We start from the raw sequence: 21,879 nt of genomic DNA, 5'->3' as shown, positions 1-21,879 counted from the left end.
ATATATTGTCAATAGAGAAAGAAGAAGAGAAGACAGATTGGTGGACGATGTTTTTTGACGGTGCAGTGAATGTATATGGTAATGGGGCCGGTGCAGTAATAATCTCTCCCGATAAGAAACAATATCCAGTTTCGGTTAAACTGCATTTCGAGTGCACCAACAATACAGCTGAGTATGAAGCTTGTATCCTCGGTTTAGAAGCAGCATTAGAGTTGAAGATAAAGAAGATAGATGTATATGGAGATTCAATGTTGATTATTTGTCAGGTTAAAGGGGAATGGCAAACCAAGGAGGAAAAGTTGAGGCCGTACCAGGAATACCTATCCATGTTAGCAAAGGAATTTGAAGAAATTAGATTCACCCATTTGGGAAGGGAAGGGAACCATTTTGCGGATGCTTTGGCCACGTTAGCTGCTATGACTACCATTGATCTCAAATGCAAGGTACAACCGGTACACATTGACATTAGAAACGACCCAGCTCATTGTTGCTTAGTTGAAGGAGAGATGGACGGACAACCTTGGTATTATGATATCAAGAACCTTGTGCAAAATCATGAATATCCGGTGGGAGCTTCCAAAACGGATAAGAAAACCTTGAGAAGGTTGGCTATAGACTTCTATTTAGATGGAGAGATTTTGTACAAAAGATCATTTGATGGAACCCTGTTAAGGTGTTTGAATGAGGAAGATGCTGGAAAGGCATTACGGGAGGTCCATGAGGGGATTTGCTCAACCCATGCTAGCGGACATATGATAGCAAGGAAAATCCAAAGGGCTGGTTATTTCTGGATGACACTAGAGAAAGACTGTATCGACTATGTCAGGAAATGTCATAAATGTCAAGTTTACAGTGACAAGGTCAATATGCCGCCAGCTCCTCTATTTAATCTAATATCCCCTTGGCCATTTGTAATGTGGGGAATCGACGTGATCGGTCCTGTTAACCCAAAAGCTAGCAATGGTCATAGATTCATCCTCGTAGCTATTGACTACTTCACAAAGTGGGTGGAAGCCAGTTCATATGCCCACGTAACACAGAACGTAGTGAAAAGGTTTATAGAGAAGGACTTGATTTGTCGATACGGTCCTCCGGAAAAGATAGTGACAGACAATGCACAGAATTTCAATGGCAAAATGATAGCAGAGTTGTGTGCCAAATGGAAAATCAAGCATTCGAATTCTTCACCATACCGACCAAAGATGAATGGAGCAGTAGAAGCCGCCAACAAGAACATCAAGAAGATTATTCAGAAAATGGTAGTCACGTATAGAGATTGGCATGAGATGCTATCATTTGCTCTTCATGCATACCGCACTACAGTCAGGACCTCGACGGGGACTACCCCATATTCTCTGGTGTACGGTATGGAGGCAGTGATGCCTTTGGAAGTGGAGATCCCGTCGTTAAGAGTGTTGATAGATTCAGAATTAGAGGAGGCCGAGTGGGCCAAAGTAAGATATGAGCAACTAAACTTGATCAGCGAAAAGAGGATAGCTGCAATATGTCATCACCAACTTTACCAGAAACGAATGGCCAAGGCATATGATAAAAGGGTTAGACCGCGGTTGTTTCAAGAAGGGGATCTAGTACTGAAGAAAATATTGTCGTTACCTGGAGACGATCAAAGCAAATGGGCACCAAATTATGAGGGTCCTTACGTAGTAAAGAAGGCATTCTCAGGAGGAGCGCTGAAGTTGGCTAGAATGGATGGAGAAGACCTAGCTCGACCTGTGAATTCTGACTCTGTAAAAAGATATTATGCTTGATGTAGGCTCCTAAATCAATAAAGCAAAGTTTGGCCATTGACTTCTTTCTCTTTTGCATTGATCTCACAACAATCATTTTTGCATTAATCCCAGTAGTGCATGTCTTGTTGTTATCACACCTAAAAAGTTTAGCATCGGTTGAACGAATTTCTTCTCCATACAAAAGCCTAGGCTATAATCACACCCCTACACTGGGGGCAATAAGAGATGTTTTCATGAAATTTTTCCGTGTTTAAAATGTACGGAAGCCTATAGATTTGAAAACCAAGCTAAAGCATTTGACAAAAGCATGACAAAAAGGCAATGACAAGTCATACTTTTTTAAAAAAGGACTACTTGAAGAAAGTCAGAGACAACACTAGAGATGAATCCAGCATACGACGTCAAAAGCAAGCGGCCAAGGAGAACAAGAAGAAGAAGATGGGGCCTATGTTTCAAAACCAGGTACGAATGCATGCATGACATCTAATCATAAATCATTGCATATATGCTTTCTGGATCATTACAGGAGGAGTTCTTAATACATTCCAGCAAGATTGGAGACGAAGAAAGAATCATAGTGGGCGATAGCAAAGAATCACGATTTCGAACTATAGTGGATTCTGGGACAACAAGAAGAACAAGACAAAGAGAGAAAACGAAAAGTTTTGAACCCTGCCATCAGGAAGAACGACATCGACATCAGCTTTGGTAATAAGGAATCGCCAGACGGGATTCCAAGTTGTTTGAGATCGCCAGAAGGGATCTCGTATTTCGATATTTGTCAAAGGAGGTCGCCAGAAGGGACCTCGTATGTTAGCTTTGAATAAAAGGAATCGCCAGATGGGATTCCAAGATTGCAGGAGATCGCCAGAAGCGATCTTGTGTTTCGCTATTTGGAGGTCGCCAGATGGGACCTCGAAAAAAGAAAAAAAAGGAAAGATAAAAGGAATCGCCAGATGGGATTCCAAGATTGAAGGAGATCGCCAGAAGGGATCTTGTGTTTTGCTATTTGGAGGTCGCCAGATGGGACCTCGTATTTCATTTGAATAAAAGGAATCGCCAGATGGGATTCCAAGTTAAAAGAGATCGCCAGAAGGGATCTCGTGTTTCACTATTTTGAAGGTCGCCAGATGGGACCTCATTTTTGAATAAAAGGAATCGCCAGATGGGATTCCAAGTTAAAGGAGATCGCCAGAAGGGATCTCGTGTTTCGCTATTTGAGGTCGCCAGATGGGACCTCGTATTACATGTTGGTTAAAAGGAATCGCCAGATGGGATTCCAAGTTGAATAAAGGAGATCGCCAGAAGGGATCTCGCATTTCACTGTTTGGAGGTCGCTAGATGGGACCCCATTTTTCGTTTGAATAAAAAGGAATCGCCAGATGGGATTCCAAGTTGAAGGAGATCGCCAGAAGGGATCTCGTGTTTCATTTATTTAGAGGTCGCCAGATGGGACCTCGTAAAAAGAAAAAAGAAAAAAAAAGAAAAAAAAGAAAAAAGGGAATCGCCAGATGGGATTCCAAGTTGATTAAAAGAGATCGCCAGAAGGGATCTCGTATTTCGATATTCGTCACAGGAGGTCGCCAGATGGGACCTCATATTTCATGTTGGTTACAAGGAATCGCCAGATGGGATTCCAAGTTGGTTAAAGAAGATCGCCAGAAGGGATCTCGTGTTTCACTATTTGGGGGTCGCCAGATGGGACCTCGTATTTTCATGTTGGTAAAAAAAAAAGGGAGAAGATAAATAAAGGAATCGCCAGATGAGATTCTAAGTTGAGATTGCTATAAAAGACAAGCATCAGATCAATCAAGCTTCAACCAGATCAGTTCCGGGAGTTCTGTTTTGGGGTTTATCTTTATAAAACTTACTGCGCAAAATCCTTGCTCCGTAAGCATTATAAAGAGGGGGCATCTGTTGTAACCCATTTTTGGGTCCCCCATAAAATATATATATATAAATATATATATATAGCCAAAGGAGGTTAAGAAAAAATAACAGGAGGCAGAAGCGCTCGGAAAATTATCGGAAAATTGTTCAATGAGGTTAAAAATATGAAGATTGAATTTTTGACAGTATATTATTGAAGGAGGAGAGCCCTGTGGAGAACGAAAATTTGGATTGGAGGAGAAAAGCCCAAATTTGGATGTTTTTGGATTTAATTGGATTTTTAAATGAATTTATAGGGGATTTGATTGCAAGAAAAATTGATTTTTAAGTCAATTTGGGCTTTAATTGGAAGAAATTTAAGTTATGGGGCCAAAATATATTTTTTAGGAATTTATTAAGTCAAATCAGGGGCTTAATTGCATAAATATTGAAGTTTAAGGGCCAATTAGGGACTTAATTGAAGAAATCCGAAACCAGGGACCAAATTGAAGAAGGCGCGTAAGTATAGGGGCTGGAATTAATTGATTCAGGGGCCTAATTGAAGAAATTGGAAGTTATTTGATCAATTGAGGGCTCAATTGCATAATTCAGAGACCAAGGACCAAAGTGAAAAACACGGCCAACTATGGGGGCGAAGACCGAAATTCGGCAGGGATGCAATTGAAGGGACAAAAGATGATTGAGGGCTGATTTGGACTTTGGCGCGTTTTGGCGTTTTGCAGGTTTTAAATGAAACGGCGCGTTTTATCCAAAACGACGCCGTTTCATCCATTCAAAAAAAAAAAAAAAAAAAAAAAGGAAAGGGGCAGAACGGTGTCGTTTTGAACGACACTGTTCATCTTCCTTCTTTCCCCCCCCCGAACATGCAGCGGGGAAGAAAAGGAAAAAGGGATGCCTTTTGTTTGAATTTTGCCGGCCACTCTCTCGCCTGGAGCCCACCGACCGGGCACAATGGCCGACCACCCACCGCGCACCACCCGCCGAACCTCGGCAGCCGCGTCCATGGCCGACCAGCCGGCTGCCCCCCCCCATGTGAGCTGTAAAAAAGGCCATGGCTTTGGCTCTATAAAAAGGACCCGAAAAGGGAAGAAGGAGGAGGAGGGAAAGAGGGAGAAAAAACGAAAAAAACAGAGGAGAGAAAGGGAAGACCGAGAGAGAGGACCAAGAGAGGCGAAAAAAAAAAGAGAGAAAAAAAAAAAAGAAAACAGACCGAGAGAAGAGAGGGAAGGGAAGAAAGAAAAAAGACCGAAACATTGAAAGAGCAAAGGAAGAGTTGAAAACTTGAGGGAAACCAAACCGGGGAGGGTCACTGGAAAATACCGAAAAACAGAGCACCGCCGCTGCTGCCTGGAGCCGTCGTCCGTGAGCCACGACACCGCCACCGGCCTCCGCCGCAGCACCGCCAGCGAAGCCGACAGACCAGCAACGCTCCGCCACAGCCCCGCCAGGTAACCTTTCTTCCCCTATATCTATAGTTTTTTTTTCCTTCTCTGCATGCAGAACGAATAGCGTTCTGCATGCAGGGGTGGGGGGAAATTAATTCCCCCCGCCCGGTTTAGGCTGCTGGGCCAGGCGGATCCTGGCCCAGCCATCTCTTCTGGGCCGGGCCTGGCCCAGAAGAGGATAATTGTGCGGGCCGAGATCGGCCCAATCCATTTTGGGCCGAAATCGGCCCAATCCATTTTAAGGCTGAGTCCGGCCCAACCCAGTTGGTTGGGCCGGACCAGCCCAGCCCATTTAATATTATATATATTATATATTATTTTGTTTTAGATTATTTATATATAGATATATATATATATATATAAAAAAATTTACCAAAATTCTTCAAAAATTATTTCAGAAAATATGTGATTTTTATGTAATTTTATTATTGTATTTTGATCAATTTTGGTTTGTATTTTTATGTTATAGAAATACAAATTCGGTTTTAAAATACCCGGTTTTCGTCAAAACATCAAAGATTTTCAAAATAAAAATGTTTTTTTTGCTTTCAAAAATTTCCTAAATATTTTTTAAAAATATTGTTGATTTTTCTGCATTTTTTTATCAAAGTGGATTAATATTTGGTTATATTTTTTATACCGTAAGAATACCAACCCAGTATTAAAATACCCGATTTGCGTCAAAACATCAAAAAAAATATACGTAATTAATTTTTTTTTTGTTTTAAAATACGGCCTAGTCTCTCCAATATATATATATATAAATATTACAACATCATATTTTTTATACAACAAAGAAAATTTCAAAACGATATATGTATTAGCATGCATTTTGGCTTTAATAACCAGTTTATTCAAGCCATGAGAACTAGGCCAATATTTCAAAAATTCTAAAAAATTCTTTTTGTTTTCTTTAGTATTCGGGATTACGAATTTATACATAAAATGTTTTTCCTGATATTAAAAATATGGTTTTTACATAGATTTTTTTAGAACGGTTAGGTTTTACCCGATAAGATAAGGACCTCCTTATTAAGGAGGACTTTTCTTGAACCATAGACGGACCAACAACTAGGAAACACAACGAGACCTTAATTTTATCAGACAAACAAACAAAGCAGCTTACCTTAGGTAGGTCGTATTTGGGGTGCTAATACCTTCCCTTTATGCAACCAGTCTCCGTGCCCGATCTCTGAGACCAGTTAGGGTTCCTAGTAACCAAAATACTAGGTGGCGACTCCCACACTTTTTTTTTTATTGCTAAGAGACAAAGAACTCCTTGTCTCTCCATATTTACCAGATTTATCCCCCCTACACACACCCCTGAGGGTGGACGATCGCCGCGACGTCGCGCACCCCGCGACAACAATGATGATATTATATTGCATGTATATAAATTATACTTCTATATTGTCACTATTTAGTCTACTAACTTTGAACAACATTTTTTTTCACAGTTACATTTCTATAAATTTTTGTTTGGTAATTTTCACGTGTCATTAATAACTTTGCTCAGTTTGCGATTATTTCCATCAATAACATGGATCCAAGATTGTTGGAGGCAGCACGGAGAGGAGATGTCATTGAACTACAGGAGCTGCTCGGAGTAAACGATTACCTTCTAGAAAGAAGTTGTCTCCATGACTCCTCCGAGACAATCCTACATATTTCCTGCTTAGCCGGACGAACAGAATTCGTGAAGGAGCTACTGAAGAAGAAAGCAGATTTAGCTACAAGGCTCAACCCAGATGGGTTTAGCCCAATACACATAGCTTCTGCAAATGGGTTTGTCGAGATAGTGAGAGAGCTATTGATGGTTAACAGCGAGCTTGGCAGGCTTAAAAGCAGTGATGGTAGAACTTCTCTTCATTGTGCTGCTATAAATGGGATGGTACATGTGATCAAGGAATTGCTCAAGTTTTGTCCTGCGAGCAAGGACATTGTGACATTCAAAGGGGAAACCGCATTTCACCTTGCTTTGAGAAATAATCAGTTTGAGGCTTTCAAAGCCATGGTTGATGTGCTCCAGCCGCATAACATTAAGGAGCTTCTGAATAAGGATCAAGTTGTATATTGTCTTTTAGGATCAAGTTGAGGCATATATTTGAATTTATTACAAATTAATATTTGGGCTATAAAAGATTTTTTTTACAATCTATTATAGGCTTGGATTTAGATTTATAATTCTTTGACCTATAAAGATTTTTTTTTCCATCCTATTTTTTTGTCAAGTCCATGAATTAAGGATTTTGATTAGTTTATTTCATAATAGTTTCTTAAAATTTAATAATTTTTTAACTCAAAAACTTCAACTTAAACCAAAATATTAGGTTTTTTTTATAATTAAAGCTAATAATTAATGAAGAGAAATTATTATGGTAATTTGATAAAGAGAGTCAATAAAATAAGAGAGATAAATAATTTAAATAAAAAAATTAATAATATAAAAAGATAAAATGATTCATTACAAAACTTTGAGAAAAATTACTTAATAATAGGAAGTAAATAAGAATCTTAAAATAACTTAGTTGTTCCATCACATCAAATTCTCTATCATTAAAGCTACGTACGTGTTATATGAAACTCAGATTCCAGAAGAAACTAAAGAATTTTCCCATATCTTCAAACAAATCCCATGTCTTCAAACAAGAAAACTAAGTACATTAGATAAAAAATAATGTAGTGCACAATTCGTGGATTAGCCTTTCTAATAATAGAGTGGAAATGATTAAAAAATAATAATCCTAAACATGATTCATCGAGATATTAATTATCAAGCTTTTACGAAAAAAATCTGGTAGTCTTAAGAGCTTTTATGCCTCGCCGATGAACTTAGTTAGATATTAATATATAATGTTAGGGTGGCTATAGATACAATACATGATATATATGATCTGATTGGTTGATTTGGAAAATCGTTGACTTTTAGCTCGACAGTTTCAATTTTATTTTATTTTGACCCGCAACGAATCTATTACACATGATAACAAAACTAGTTAGTAACTATAGCAGATTTATATTCTATTATTGTAGAGATCATTGAAGAAGAACAAATAATTTTCTTTTTCTTTTTTAAAAGCAGAACTTTCCAGCAGGCAAAAGAAATGAAATCGCAACAAAAAATCAAAAAGGAAAATAAATGTAATCATGTCAACGCTAGCTGCTAGCTAGGCTTTTTCTTTCTTTAAAAACTGAAGAAATAAAAAAGGTCTTGTGATCAGCTGAGTGCAACCTCTTCCCTTTGTTATCTAGCCTTTCATCTGTTTACATTTCATTTAGTGAGTTTCTCTAGGCTACAAAATGGATAGCATCATCTATATGGATCCTGTCTTGTACAAGGCTGCAGAAGCAGGCAATATCGGTCCCTTCGAGAATTATCAAACCTGCCTTGATCAGCTATTGACTCCAGACGAGAACACCATTCTTCATGTCTACTTAACAAACCAAAGCAGTAAAACCGTACCCACTGATTTTGTTGATAGAATTCTTGAAAGGTGTCCACCTCTGTTATTCCAAGCCAATAAGAGAGGAGAAACCCCCCTCCATTTGGCAGCAGCATATGGTCATTCCAACGTGGTAAGCGTCCTCATTGACCATGCAAAAGCTCTACCTGCAGATCCGGAGAGCAGAGTAACGGAAGCTAAAATGATGTTGAGGATGAAGAATGAAGAGAAAGATACAGCGTTGCATGTGGCAGCTCGAAATATCCAAGCCCAAGTGGTGGAAATATTGACAAAAGAGGACCCTGAGTTTTCATATTCCGCCAATGTTCATGGAGAAACTCCACTTTATATTGCTGCTTCCATTATGCCGAGGTGGAGCGAATTAGAACGAGGAAAGGTGATCGATGAAATCCTAACTAATTGCATTTCAGTGGACTATGGCGGCCCTAAGGGTAGAACTGCTCTACATGCGGCAAGCAGGCTGGGAGATCATGGTAGGATTTTGTGCTCAAGTCTGGAGAATTAAATAATTTATATATAATAGTGTAAACTATAATTTAAAAGCCACACATATATATTTGATTTTATATATCTCTGTGTTTGGTTCATAATTAGCTCTTCTTTTTTCTTTTAATTTTAAGCCACTAAAATTCTTTGAGTTGAAGTATTGGACATACTTTGTAATTCACATAGACTATGTGAAATCTCTCTTGTTCATGAAGGAGAACTTTTATTGCTTGTTTTGTTGGTTTCAGGGACAGCAAGAAAATTACTAGAAAAAGAAAAAGAAAACACGTTGGCGAAAACAACCGATGAGAACGGCTGGTCACCACTTCACTACGCTGCCTATTTCTCTACTTGGTTAAATATTTCAGTTGTGAAAGTATTACTAAAATATGATGCGTCCGCAGCCTACATTGCTGAAACAGAGAAGAAGAGAACAGCTCTTCACATTGCTGCCATTCGAGGACTTGTAGACGTAATGAAAGAGATTGTTTCTCGATGTCCAGCTTGTTGTGAGCTAGTTGATAACAGAGGTTGGAATGCCCTTCACTATGCTGTGGCAAGTAAGGATATAGAAGCGTTCGAGAAATATCTGGATATTCCAGGGCTTGCAAGACTTGTAACGAAGAAGGATGACAAAGGAAACACGCCCTTCCATCTAATTGCTGCTTTAGCGCACCAGCAGAAGCAATGGAGAGTTATGTTAGATGAATATGGTTATGGTAAAAGGGAGATATATGGTCTTAATAAGCAACAGCTAAGCGTCGACGACATTTATAAAGGAAATTTTGGAGAGATACAGGTAATCAATCCTCTACGAATTGACGGTTGTGACAATTAATGCATCCATTAAAACCGTGTGTTTGTGTGTCAATTATAACATGGATGGTCATAGAAGAATCAATTTCTCAATCTGGGTTTTCAATATCTCCTTTTTTATTTGAAATCAAGTCATTTTATTAATTTTGTTAAGTTTTTCATCTATTATATCAGATTATGCATGTGAATTGCATGTAACTGCTTAAAAAAAACATATATTATTCAATAAAAAAACAAAAAGTAAGTACAAATGAACAAACAAAAAATACAATTAATTAAAATTTAAAGAATCCGAGAATTTTGAAAATATAAATACAAATAAAAAATGGATAAAAATTTAAATAAAATCAAATGAAATAATTAAACAGCTTATATTTACCCAACAAGAAAAACACCAAAATCATTACTTTAGACCCCGATTCTTTCTGAACAAACAATTAGAAAGAAGATTAAAGTTGAAAAATCTAATAGAAACTAATTAACATTATCTTACAAGCAATTAAGGAGAGTAACAATAAACAATAATATATTATTGGAATATTACCCCTCCGAGGAAATTAATTTTAGAATGAAATGATGTAGAATTAATGGTATATAAAATTAAGTCCACATCTTAGTTTTCTGTCTGGGGATAATTGGGCTAATGTAAAGCATGTTGTTTAATTTCAACCAAATTAGTGTTTGTTACCTTCTAATATATACAGTCACCGAAAGGATTTGATTGCAAACAAACTAGTTGTGGAAACAAAAACAAAGGCTCGGAAGTTGATATATGTTAAATAGCTAAAAATGATGAATTATTTATTTTAAATTTTTAGATTGAGATGGTTTTTTAAAAATAGTATTAGAATCTTATTGATTAAACATTTATAAATTCAAATCTCATCATTTATATTTTAATTAATAAAAATTAAATATGAATAAGGTAAAAAACATATTCTAGAAAATATATAAAATTATTTTCAAAACCTCTTTCCCATCTTAACATATTTTACTCAAAATATATATTTTTGCAGAAAGAGATCTTAGAATCTCTTAAAGATGTTGGTAGTGGACCGATTGGACGCGGTCCCTTTTTTCTGAAAGGAGATGATGAGGAAAACAAAGAGGAAAAGGATGCTATGAGTAAAGCAAGAGAGTCTCATCTAGTAGTTGCGGCGCTGATAGCAACGGTAACATTTGCAGCAGCATTCACCCTACCTGGCGGTTACAAGAGCGACCGAGGCACTGCGATTCTAGCTAAAAAAGCTGCTTTTATAGTATTTGTCGTCTCAGATTCAATGTCAATGATGCTCTCTGTTTCCGCTGTCTTTATCCACGTTTTGATTTCAGTGATTCATGGTTTAGAATGGGTCAAGCATAAAGAGATAGATGAGGAAGCCGCTATGAAATTATTTGGGGTTGCCACGTGGTTGACCATGATTGGCATGGGCACAATGATTATTGCATTCATCACGGGTATATATGCGGTTCTAGAGCCTTCCTTGGTGCTTGCCATCAGCACTTGTCTCCTTGGTCTGAGCTTCTTTTTCCTTGTGTATTTAGTGTTGAGGTTTATTCTCAAGCATCTAAAATATTATATATACTAGTGAAACAATCAATGCAAATTTCCTATCAAATAAAACAATCAATGTATTATTTAAAACATTCTTATTGTTTTTGAAAAACATTTGTGACGTCATATGTTCCGAAATCATGTGTTTGGTTCTCAAATTGTCAAGTTTTTATATTTTATTTTGTAATTGATACGCATCACAAGTCAAGTAGTAAAAACCTCTGACACAATTTTTTATTTATTTATTTTCTGTTTCTTATTCGTGACTAAAATTTAGTGACACAACTACTAGCTGGGACAACTAAATTTATTTTCCAAGCACAATTTGCCTTGATGGTTTGTTTATTAATCAAGATTGTACTCTTACTGTGTTTGTTTTTGTGTTTAAAAAGTGTTATTTGATTTTTTAAATTTTAAATTAAATTTTTATAATTTTAAATTGTTTTAATATATTAATATTAAAATCAATTTTTTAAAATAAGAAAAGTGGGATATGCCAAGTTTCATTCTTCATTGGCTGCTGTGCCAGCTAGCTAGCTTGTTCCATGAAGTGCATGTAAGTTTGGAATAATCTCATCGATTCCACTGGATAACAAGTCAGACCTGACAAATCAGACAAGAAAAAAAAGATACTGAAAAAAAAAAAGATGGTATAATATTTTTAAATTGAAAATTGAAAAGATACTGTTTGCATTTTTTAAAAAACGAATTAAAAATATTTGAATTAATAAATCACATAAAGAACGGTTAAAACAGTTGGGTTTTTCTTTTGTAAAAAACAAAAAAATAAATGCAAGTGTAAATATTTAACCTAGTAACATGGTTGCTTTTTATTTTTTTATTTAATTGTATGAAAATAAAAGTAAATATTTGTAATAAAAATAGTTATTTGAATTCTCTGGAAAAAAATATATTTTTAGTTAAAATTCTCTTTTCATATTATTTTTTTTAAAATTTGAAAAACATATCTTTTCTAATAGCAATAAAGTTTAATATTGGATAAAAAAAAGAAAACTAAAATAGAAATTAGAAAAATTGTATTGATTTGAAATAAAGAGTGAACAATGTATATATCTAATCAAAACTTCTTTTTTTTTATTAGTGTTTTTTTTTGTTACAAAAACATGTTTTTTTAAAGAAGTATTGTTCTTTTAAGTTAAAACTTATCAAAATCATATATATTTTAGAATTTCTTACTTTGAAGATTTTAATAAAATAGAAGAAACACTTAAATAAAGTTTCTTTAATCCCTGTGATAAATAATTTTGCCATCGATTCCCAAAATGAATTTTAATCAACGTTCTGACATTAGTTACGGCGAGCTCAAGATGAAATTTTCTGGGAAAGTATCAAACTTGGACTAGTTAATAATTACAAGCAGAAAGGGCATCTCACAAAAGAGAGTGTGTGAAGGAGGAGTGCATCACGTAAATTGCTAATCATAAATTCCATCTTTTGACTCTTTGCATCCATGTTTGCAAACATGGGTTTTGGAGATAAGTGCTCAGTTTGCAAGTGAAAGCGAAGAAGACAACAATTTTGATTTTTTTTTAAAAAAAACACTTATCTGAGTCCACTTATGCTGCATAATATGAGCCAGTCATTACCCCCACCACTTCAAGAATTTGATAAGCGAAATGTATTGCAGATTTAAAATTTAAATTCACAGTTTTATTTTTTTTAAAATAAATATATACTAAGTGTTTCCTTAAAATGTCTGCAAGACGTTTTAAATAAATTAGAAAACCCTATCTCTATAAGAAAACAATTTTGAATTCAAAAGCATAAAACAAATTAATATAAAATGTGAAATAAAATAATAAATCCAAAAAATCTAAAAAAAAATAATAAAATTAACCCAAACAGTAACTTTTTGAACCAAAATCAAGCAGTCCTATGAATGATGGAGTGGCTTCCCACAGGAAAACAACTTATAGAACCTCTTCCAAAAATTTGATATCGACCCATTATCAAATCTCTTGTTATTTCTATTCTAAACCGCTACTATAGAATATCATAACCTTTAGTTTTTATAAACCTAACTGTATCAGTTTTGATTCGACAATTTTAAGTATCTAAATCGATAACTAAAACTTAATTAGATTAAATTTTAGTATTCAAAATTTATATGCATCAAGTTTTGATTCGACAATAATTTGAATATAAATAATATCAAAACGTGACATGTGAATACCTATCATCATCACCCCTTTACAAGGATTAAATGACCGAATGAAATAATTTGTAAAATTCTTAGCTACTAAAATGTTTGAAAACTTAAAGAAATTTGAAAATTAATTTTTTGAAATTTTTTTTTATAATAATATTAAGGAAATAAAAAATTGAAAACTATAAGTTACAAAAAATCTTAGAATATTTAGGAAATTAAAATAAAAACCAATTGGATATTAATTGGGCGAAGCACACACATTTGTATGCTAAAAAAAAAAAAAAAAACAAAAACGAGTGAAGTTATATCCCCACTAGGTTGGATCCTACTCAAACTGGGTTAAAACCCATCTCAATCAGATGGGTAATGTAATATTACGGGTTCTTGGGTAACATAACATTAGTCCTATCTGTAATTCGTTTCCAAATTTGGTCCCCAATCTCTATAACTTTCAACGAACTGGTCCCAAGTATTCTCAATTGGATTTGTCCATCAAAAAATTTGCTTAAGAATTTTCTCAACTGAGCCCACACCTAAAGATGACTACAAAGTATATTTGAGGATGGAACGATCAGATTGATAATTCCTAGATACTTTTTGGACCCAATTGCTTAAATATGTAGGTTAGGGACAACTGCGAAAGGGTAATAGCTAATAAGTCGGGTGCGAATATGAGAATATTATCCCCTTTCTAAAACATTCCAAGACATCTCTTCTTTGGAAAATTTACTGACACAAATACTAGTTTCACAATTAAATTTATTTTCCAAGTACAATTTGCTTTGGTGGTTTGTTTATTAATCAAGATTGCCCTTGCAAAGTATTATACTGTATTAAGTGGGATATGCCATGTTTTATTCTTCTTCGGCTCCTGTGCCACGTAGCCAGCTTGTTCCATGAAGTGCATGTAAGGCTGGTCGAATCTCATCGACTCCATTGGATAAGAAGTCAGACCTGACAAACCAGACTGGTCTTGATCATAAACAAGAGCGTGTTTCAAAAATGTTTCTTGTCCATTATAGATGAAAGTAAAGACTGACATCTTTGCCGATGAAGGTAACGTTAAACAAAGAACTTATATAAGATAAAGGTAATATTAAACAAAGAACTTAAGCATACATTAAGCATAACAAATCGCAGAGTTTCCTACAAGAATTTAAATTTGGCATCAGGAGAGGCTCTTGGGAATTGGAAAAGAATTTCAAACATGCTTTAGCAAGAACCTCAGCAGCTCCATTTCCTTCCGACACTTCTTAGGAAGCCAGTCTTTGTCCCTCCCTGCATACTTTGATTCCATGCTGTTCTTATCGCCAATAATGCTGTGTAGTCTGATAGTCTTCAGCTTGGGAGACAGACTCTGTCAAGTGGCTTTTTGTGATTCCAAGGAGTCTCCTTTCTTGAATTGATGCTTCTTCCGGAACCTTTAATGTATCTAAAAATTCAATTTGCTACATTACATGAATTTTCTAGACTTGTAATGAAGGAAAGTACCAGTAGAAAGAAAGATGGATGAAAAGGACAAACTGTGAAAAGTTACAAGCTCTCACATAAACATATAGGAGGAAGATGTGACTTCAAGTGTCAGTGTCTCAAGCTCTGGTGAGATCCTCAACAAGTGAAATATCCCTGGAAGCTCCCATTTCCTTAGCCAAGTTTCTAATGTCAAACATTTGCGACTTGAGATGGAGGATTACATATTAATCGTCTCACACACTGAAAACATCTTTGCTCACAGGACAGGAAAGAACGAAGTGAAGAAGAAATATCAAGACCATACATTGATATGATACACATTTATGATTGGAAAGTTGGTATGCAAACAATTGTCTTGAGTTCCTCTACAATGATTATGAATGTGTAGTCTAACTTATCAGTGAGAGCAAATTAAAATTAAAATTAACATACCATTGAAAAGATTTATAGGCACATTTGGGATTGTGTCCAGGATCTGTTCTGTTCCCAGATTTCAGTTAAAAAAAAGTGTATTTGAAAATCCTGTGATCTCCAACACAGGTTTGGCCTTCAAAAACTCAAGGCCACGATATAGGAGCTGCAACACTTTCCCAGACACTACTATATCAAAATATGTTTCAGAGATTCACACTCGCGTAAATTGATAGGGAAAATTAACTGACCTATTTTCTGAATGAAATTCAAGCAGCAACAGTTCTTAAAAAAGAAACACACAAAAAATGCATACAAGGTATGTGAAGTGTGACTTTTCCACAAATTAATAAGCATACCTGAAGACAATAATACTTCACTGAAAGAACTTTGACTTCACTCAGATCACCAGCAATTCTCAACATTTTTTTAAGAGCTTCATCATCTACAAGATTTTCTATCTTAAGCTCAAATCCAAGCTCTACTCTCTCCAGGAAAGTGCAGGACCTATCTTCAATCATGTAGCCCTCAAAGTCCATTTCTCCCCAAAGACACAATGAGTGTACATTTGGAGCGCAAATCTTCAGATCCTTACCATTCCACCCATACTGTTTTAAATAACCTAAGCACAAACTCTTCACGTTCTTCCCATTCAGGTTCACGGATTTCATATCATTACACTCCAAAATAACCAACTTCTCCAGCAAAGGACTGCCAGACAAAATTATATTCAATTTCTCATCACAGATAACATCAAATCTCTCTCAGTGGTAAGCTTCTAAGAGAGGGCCAATTAACGGACCTTATATTATAAAAACAGAAAAATACCAGTTTCAGTAAAAGTACAGAGGCAATTCGAGTGGATAATCACGGCGAAGGTCATCTTTATACATGGTAAAATGAAACTCTTTGAAAGTGTTTATGTGTTTGAGTATTATGTAAGAAAAGAAGATAGAAGAGAATTGTAAAAAACTGCAATATGATGCTGCAGTAATATTCAGAAAAGGATCGAATACAGAATTGCTTATATTTCATAGCAATCGTTTACATATTTATTGAAATAAAAGCAACAAAAATGCTAACTTATAGCAGCTTAACATGCCATGATCTGTTAACAACCTAACTGATCAACTAATTCCTAAAGAATAGGACAATTGTTTATTAAAGCATAAAAATCATAACTGAAGAACAGAGTAGCAGCAACAACTTGAAGCAAACTCCAACACTTCTCCTTGCTTTAAGGGCTGCATACTCCTAACCTTGTCCTTCGAAACTCAAACCTGCTTACTGGAAGTGGTTTGGTGAATAAATCAGAAAGTTGATCTTCAGATTTGCAATAGATTAACTTAACATCACCATTTTTCTGCACTTCATGTAAAAAATAAAGCTTGATGTTAAAGTGCTTGGTCTTCCCATGGAACACTGGATTATGAGAGATTGCAATTGCTGCTTGATTATCAACTGAAATCTTTGTTGGTTCTTCTTTCTCCATGTGCAAATCACGTAGAATTTTCTGGAGCCACAATGCCTGATTTACTGCTGCTGAAGCTGCAATGAATTCAGCTTCTGCAGTAGATTGTGCTACAGTCTCCTGCTTCTTTGAGCACCATGAGAAGACTCCTGAGCCAAGATTAAAGCAATATCCAGAAGTGCTCTTCATATCTTCAATGGAACCAGCCCAGTCACTTTCTGAGAATCCATGCAGTTTAAAACTTTGGCACTTCTCATACTTTACACCATAACTTACAGTACCTCTTACATATCTCAATATTCTTTTTGCAGCTCTTAAATGTAATTCACTAGCTCCATGCATAAAACGGGATAAGAGACTTACAACAAACAAAATGTCAGGCCTTGTTGTAGTAAGATACATTAAGCAACCAATTATGCTTCTGAAATAACCCTCATCAATTTTATCAGCACTGTCATCCTTGCACAGCTTTTCTTTTTGGTTCATGGGTATGTTGGTTGCTTTGCATTCCTCCATCTGAAATTTCTTCAGTATCTTCTTTGCATATTTCTTTTGACAGATGAAAACTTCATTCTTGCTTTGCTTGACCTCCATTCCAAGAAAATAAGTCATAATACAAAGATCGGTCATTTCAAACACATTCATCATTTATTGTTTGAATTCTTCAACTAGCAATTCATTACTTCCTGTCACCAAAAGATCATCTACATAAAGGGACACTATAAGAACATCATTAGCCTTCAGTTTGACATACAGAGTGGCCTCGGATAAGCTTTTTACAAAGCCTAAATTTAGCAAATGCTCATCAATCCGGCTGTACCAAGCTCTAGGAGCTTGCTTCAGCCCATAGAGAGCCTTTTGCAAAAGATAGACCTTATCCTCTGCTCCTTGAATCACAAATCCATCAGGCTGCTCCACATATATTTCTTCTTGTAAAACTCCATTCAAGAAGGCTGATTTTACATCTAACTGAAACACTTTCCAGCCCTTTTGTGCTGAGATTGCTAGCAGCAATCTGATTGTGTCCAGTCTAGCAACAGGTGCAAACGTGTCAGAATAATCAACACCAAAAATCTGAGCATACCCTTTAACAACAAGCCTGGCCTTGTGTTTGTTGATGGAGTTATTAGCATTCAGCTTCGTTCGATATATCCACTTCACTCCTATAACTTTTATGTCTTCAGGTCTATCAACTAATGTCCAGGTATTGTTCTTCTGAATCATTGACAGCTCTCCCTCCTTGGCCTTCTTCCATTTGCTGTCTTTGAGTGCCTCTTCATATCCAGCAGGTTCATAAAATGCAATGTTGCATCTTTGATGGTTGTCTGACAGCAGCCTTGTGCCTCTAATTGGAAGATCATCTTCTAGTTCATTCTGCCACTGAGGATCTATTTGATCTTCAGAATTAGTGCTCTGTTGAAGGTTCTTCCAGTCCCATTGCTCATCTTCATTGAAGTGTACATCCCTTGTAATTGATATCTTCTTTGTTTGTGGATGATACACTTTGTATGCTTTGGAGACTAAGCTGTATCCCATAAATATGCTTGGAAGTGCTTTCTTATCAAGCTTGTCACGCTTGACCTGAGGAATGTGGACAAAACATACACTGCCAAATACTTTAAGAAAGTTTAGTGAAGGTTTATATCCATACTAGACTTCAAATGATGTTCTTTCATTCAAAAACTTGGTTGGAAGTCGATTTTGAAGAAAGACTGCTGTATTTGTTGCCTCTGCCCAGAATTCTTTAGGCAACTCCTTATCATGCAACATACACCTAGCCATCTCCATTACATATCTATTTCTCCTTTCACTAACCCTATTTTGCTCTGGAGTGTAAGGAGCAGTGAGCTGATGTTCAATTCCAGCTTCTTCATAGAATATATTAAATGTTGCTGAAGTATACTCCTTCCCATTATCTGATCTTATGCTTTGAATCTTGCAGCCACTCTGATTTTCCACCATCTTCTTGAATTTCCAGAAGATTCCAGCAACCTCTAACTTGAACTTCAAGAAAAAAATCCAGCACATCCTTGAAAAATCGTCAATGAACACAACGTAGTAGAGACTACCTTTCAGTGATGGTGTTCTTTGAGGTCCTGCTACATCTGTATGAATGAGTTGCAGCTTTTGAGATGCCTTCCAGGAAGATTTAGGAAAAGGCAGCCTCCTTTGTTTGCCAAATTGACAAGCATGACAATTCGGCATTTGATCAGCAAGAGCAGGCAATCCTCTTATCACTTCATTCTTCTTCATTGTCAACATTCGCTGGAGATGACAATGCCCAAGTCTCTTGTGCCAAGTTTTAGTGATGCTTATATTTGTGGAATAGGCTGTATGCTCCTCCTCAGTTGGAAAAAATGAAAAGCTTTTCCCTTTCATTTTGACTTGTAAAATTTTCTAGCCAGCAGCATCATATATGAGACAGCAATGATCTTCAAATGTAAAATCCCTTTTTTATTAGCTGACCCACACTTAGCAAATTTTGATCAATATCAGGTATGTAAAGAACATCTGAAATAGATTTTGTACCTGAGTTTGTTGTAATTGAAATGGTTCCTTTTCCCTTTGCTGAAATATAGTCACCATTTCCTATTCAAACCTTTGTGATTTCAGTGGACTGCAATACTTTGAAAAGGGTTCTGTCATATGTCATGTGGTTTGTACAACCACTGTCGATCAGCCAACATTCTGAAGAGCTCCTGGTTGAAAAACAGGTTGCCACAAACATCTGATTTTCATCATCTTGATCAGCAACTTGAGCATCTGCTTCTCGTATCTGAAACTTATTTTTGCAGATTACAGCTTCATGTCCAAGCTGATTACACTTATTGCACTTTGCATCTGTCCTCTTCCAGCATTTGAATGGTGGATGACCTGTTCTTCCACAATGTTGACAAGGTGGATAGCTTCTTTTTGAATTTCTACCCTTGCTCTGATTTATGCTGCTGGCAGTGTTTTCATTGCTTGAAAGTTGATATTTCTTGAAATATTTCTTCTTGCCATACTCTTGATGCTTGGCTGGCAAGGCTCCTTCAGAAATATGATCCTGCCTCATAAGCCTGCGTTGCTCTTGAGCCTGCAAGGCATTTATCAGCTCTGCCAAGATTATCTTGGACAAATCTTTTGTATTCTCCAAGGTGGTTATGGATGCTTCATATCTCTCAGGCACTGTTACAAGAATTTTCTCAACAATTCTGCAATCAGAGAAATCTGTGCCAAGTAACCTTACCTTGTTGACAATCCCAAGCAATCTGTCTGAGTACTCCTTTATAGTCTCAGAATCCTTCATTCGTTGCAGTTCAAACTCTCTTATCAGGTTCAAACTTTGCATGCCACGAATTCTTTCATCTCCTGCATATTCCTTCTTCAAATAATCCCAAACATCTTTCGCTGATTTAAGAGACATAATCCTGGTGAAGATTGTTGTGGAAACAGCAGCAAATAGACAGGCTTTTGCTTTTGATTTCCTTGTTTTTCTTTCTTTGTGATTTTTGATCTGAGCTACTGTTGGATTAGTAGGCAGCGGATGAACTTCATAATCGTCTTCAACAACTTCCCAAAGATCCAAGGCATCCAAATAGGTTTCCATTTTGAATGCCCAAAGTTGATAGTTCTCGCCATCAAAGATAGGAGAAGATATGTGAGAAAAACTTAATTCAGCCTCCATTACAGGTCCCTTCAAGAAATAAAAGGCTCTGATACCAATTGAAAGTGTTTATGTGTTTGAGTATTATGTAAGAAAAGAAGATAGAAGAGAATTGTAAAAAACTGCAATATTATTGATGCTGCAGTAATATTCAGAAAAGGATTGAATATAGAATTGCTTATATTTCACAGCAATCGTTTACATATTTATTGAAATAAAAGCAACAGAAATGCTAACTTATAGCAGCTTAACGTGCCATGATCTGTTAACAACCTAACTGATCAATTGATTCCTAAAGAATAGGACAATTATTTATTAAAGCATAAAAATCGTAACTGAAGAACAGAGTAGCAGCAGCAACTTGAAGCAAACTGCAATATTATTGATGCTGCAGTAATATTCAGAAAAGGATTGAATACAGAATTGCTTATATTTCACAGCAATCGTTTACATATTTATTGAAATAAAAGCAACAGAAATGCTAACTTATAGCAGCTTAACGTGCCATGATCTGTTAACAACCTAACTGATCAATTGATTCCTAAAAAATAGAACAATTATTTATTAAAGCATAAAAATCGTAACTGAAGAACAGAGTAGTAGCAGCAACTTGAAGCAAACTCCAACACTCTTCAACCAGTCTTTTAACAGAAAAATGAATCCGTGTATAGATAGTTGACTTGAACTCATGTTTGTATTCCATATCTATTGAAAATCTACGAACCTTTTGGTGCATGGTGACTGCAATATATAAAAAATAGTATAGAAAAGAGGCAATTGCCGTAACTTGAGTTCTGTTAGAAAAATGTACAAAACAATAACCCACCAAATAATGTAGAGTATAGTATTTTGAAATATTCTTTGATTTTAGCATTTGTAACTTTTCAAAGTGACTGCATAGCCTTTATAAGTATACATTTCTTATATTGTCAGTTGATTCCTACGAACCTTCTAATGCATACTTAGCAGTTTATGCGTTATCCATTATCTTAAAAATAACATTATTTAAATATTAGTGGATGATTGTGAGTAATTGTTGATTTTTTTTTATTCTTTTTACACGTTCTTGTTTTGGATTGAAGTTAACATTACTCTATTTATAGGCTTCTCAAAACCATTTTCAACTATTTCCAGCCAAGCTTTTACTCAAATACTTCAAGTTTTATAATTGTTTTTTGTCAACTTAGAATATTGAAGTAAAAAGTTTTGATTGATCATATCAAATAATCAAATTTAAGCTTCAATACTATTTGTTGGATGAAAGTAATAGGTGTTGTAGAAAATAAAAAAAAAGTAATGCA

The 21,879-nt window shown here is 35.7% G+C and overlaps 2 protein-coding genes across 2 annotated transcripts; both read left to right on the top strand.

Annotated features, from left to right (window-relative positions):
- The first annotated feature begins 6,626 nt into the window (after window positions 1-6,626).
- On the top strand, window positions 6,627-7,181 carry LOC133668638 (ankyrin repeat-containing protein ITN1-like). The gene has a single exon (XM_062088590.1). It carries the CDS (start codon window positions 6,627-6,629, stop codon window positions 7,179-7,181), a length of 555 nt encoding a protein of 184 aa, XP_061944574.1.
- Window positions 7,182-8,197: 1,016 nt separating this feature from the next.
- LOC133668745 (ankyrin repeat-containing protein At5g02620-like) lies at window positions 8,198-11,545 on the top strand. The gene is made up of 3 exons (XM_062088728.1): window positions 8,198-9,023; window positions 9,285-9,835; window positions 10,869-11,545. The coding sequence occupies exons 1-3, from the start codon at window positions 8,387-8,389 to the stop codon at window positions 11,439-11,441; spliced, it is 1,761 nt and encodes a 586-aa protein (XP_061944712.1). The 5' UTR covers window positions 8,198-8,386; the 3' UTR covers window positions 11,442-11,545.
- Window positions 11,546-21,879: the final 10,334 nt, after the last annotated feature.

This window comes from Populus nigra, chromosome 11 (genome assembly GCF_951802175.1).
Source record: "Populus nigra chromosome 11, ddPopNigr1.1, whole genome shotgun sequence".
Classification (NCBI taxonomy): domain Eukaryota; kingdom Viridiplantae; phylum Streptophyta; class Magnoliopsida; order Malpighiales; family Salicaceae; genus Populus; species Populus nigra.
This window is presented reverse-complemented; position numbering and strand designations above follow the sequence as displayed.

Excerpts from the sequence above, each read along its gene's own strand:
- LOC133668638 (XM_062088590.1), top strand. The coding sequence starts at position 6,627 with ATGGATCCAAGATTGTTGGAGGCAGCACGGAGAGGAGATGTCATTGAA.
- LOC133668745 (XM_062088728.1), top strand. The coding sequence starts at position 8,387 with ATGGATAGCATCATCTATATGGATCCTGTCTTGTACAAGGCTGCAGAA. Across the intron at positions 9,024-9,284 it reads AAGCAGGCTGGGAGATCATG|GGACAGCAAGAAAATTACTA; the intron begins GTAGGATTTTGT and ends TGTTGGTTTCAG. Across the intron at positions 9,836-10,868 it reads GAAATTTTGGAGAGATACAG|AAAGAGATCTTAGAATCTCT; the intron begins GTAATCAATCCT and ends ATATTTTTGCAG.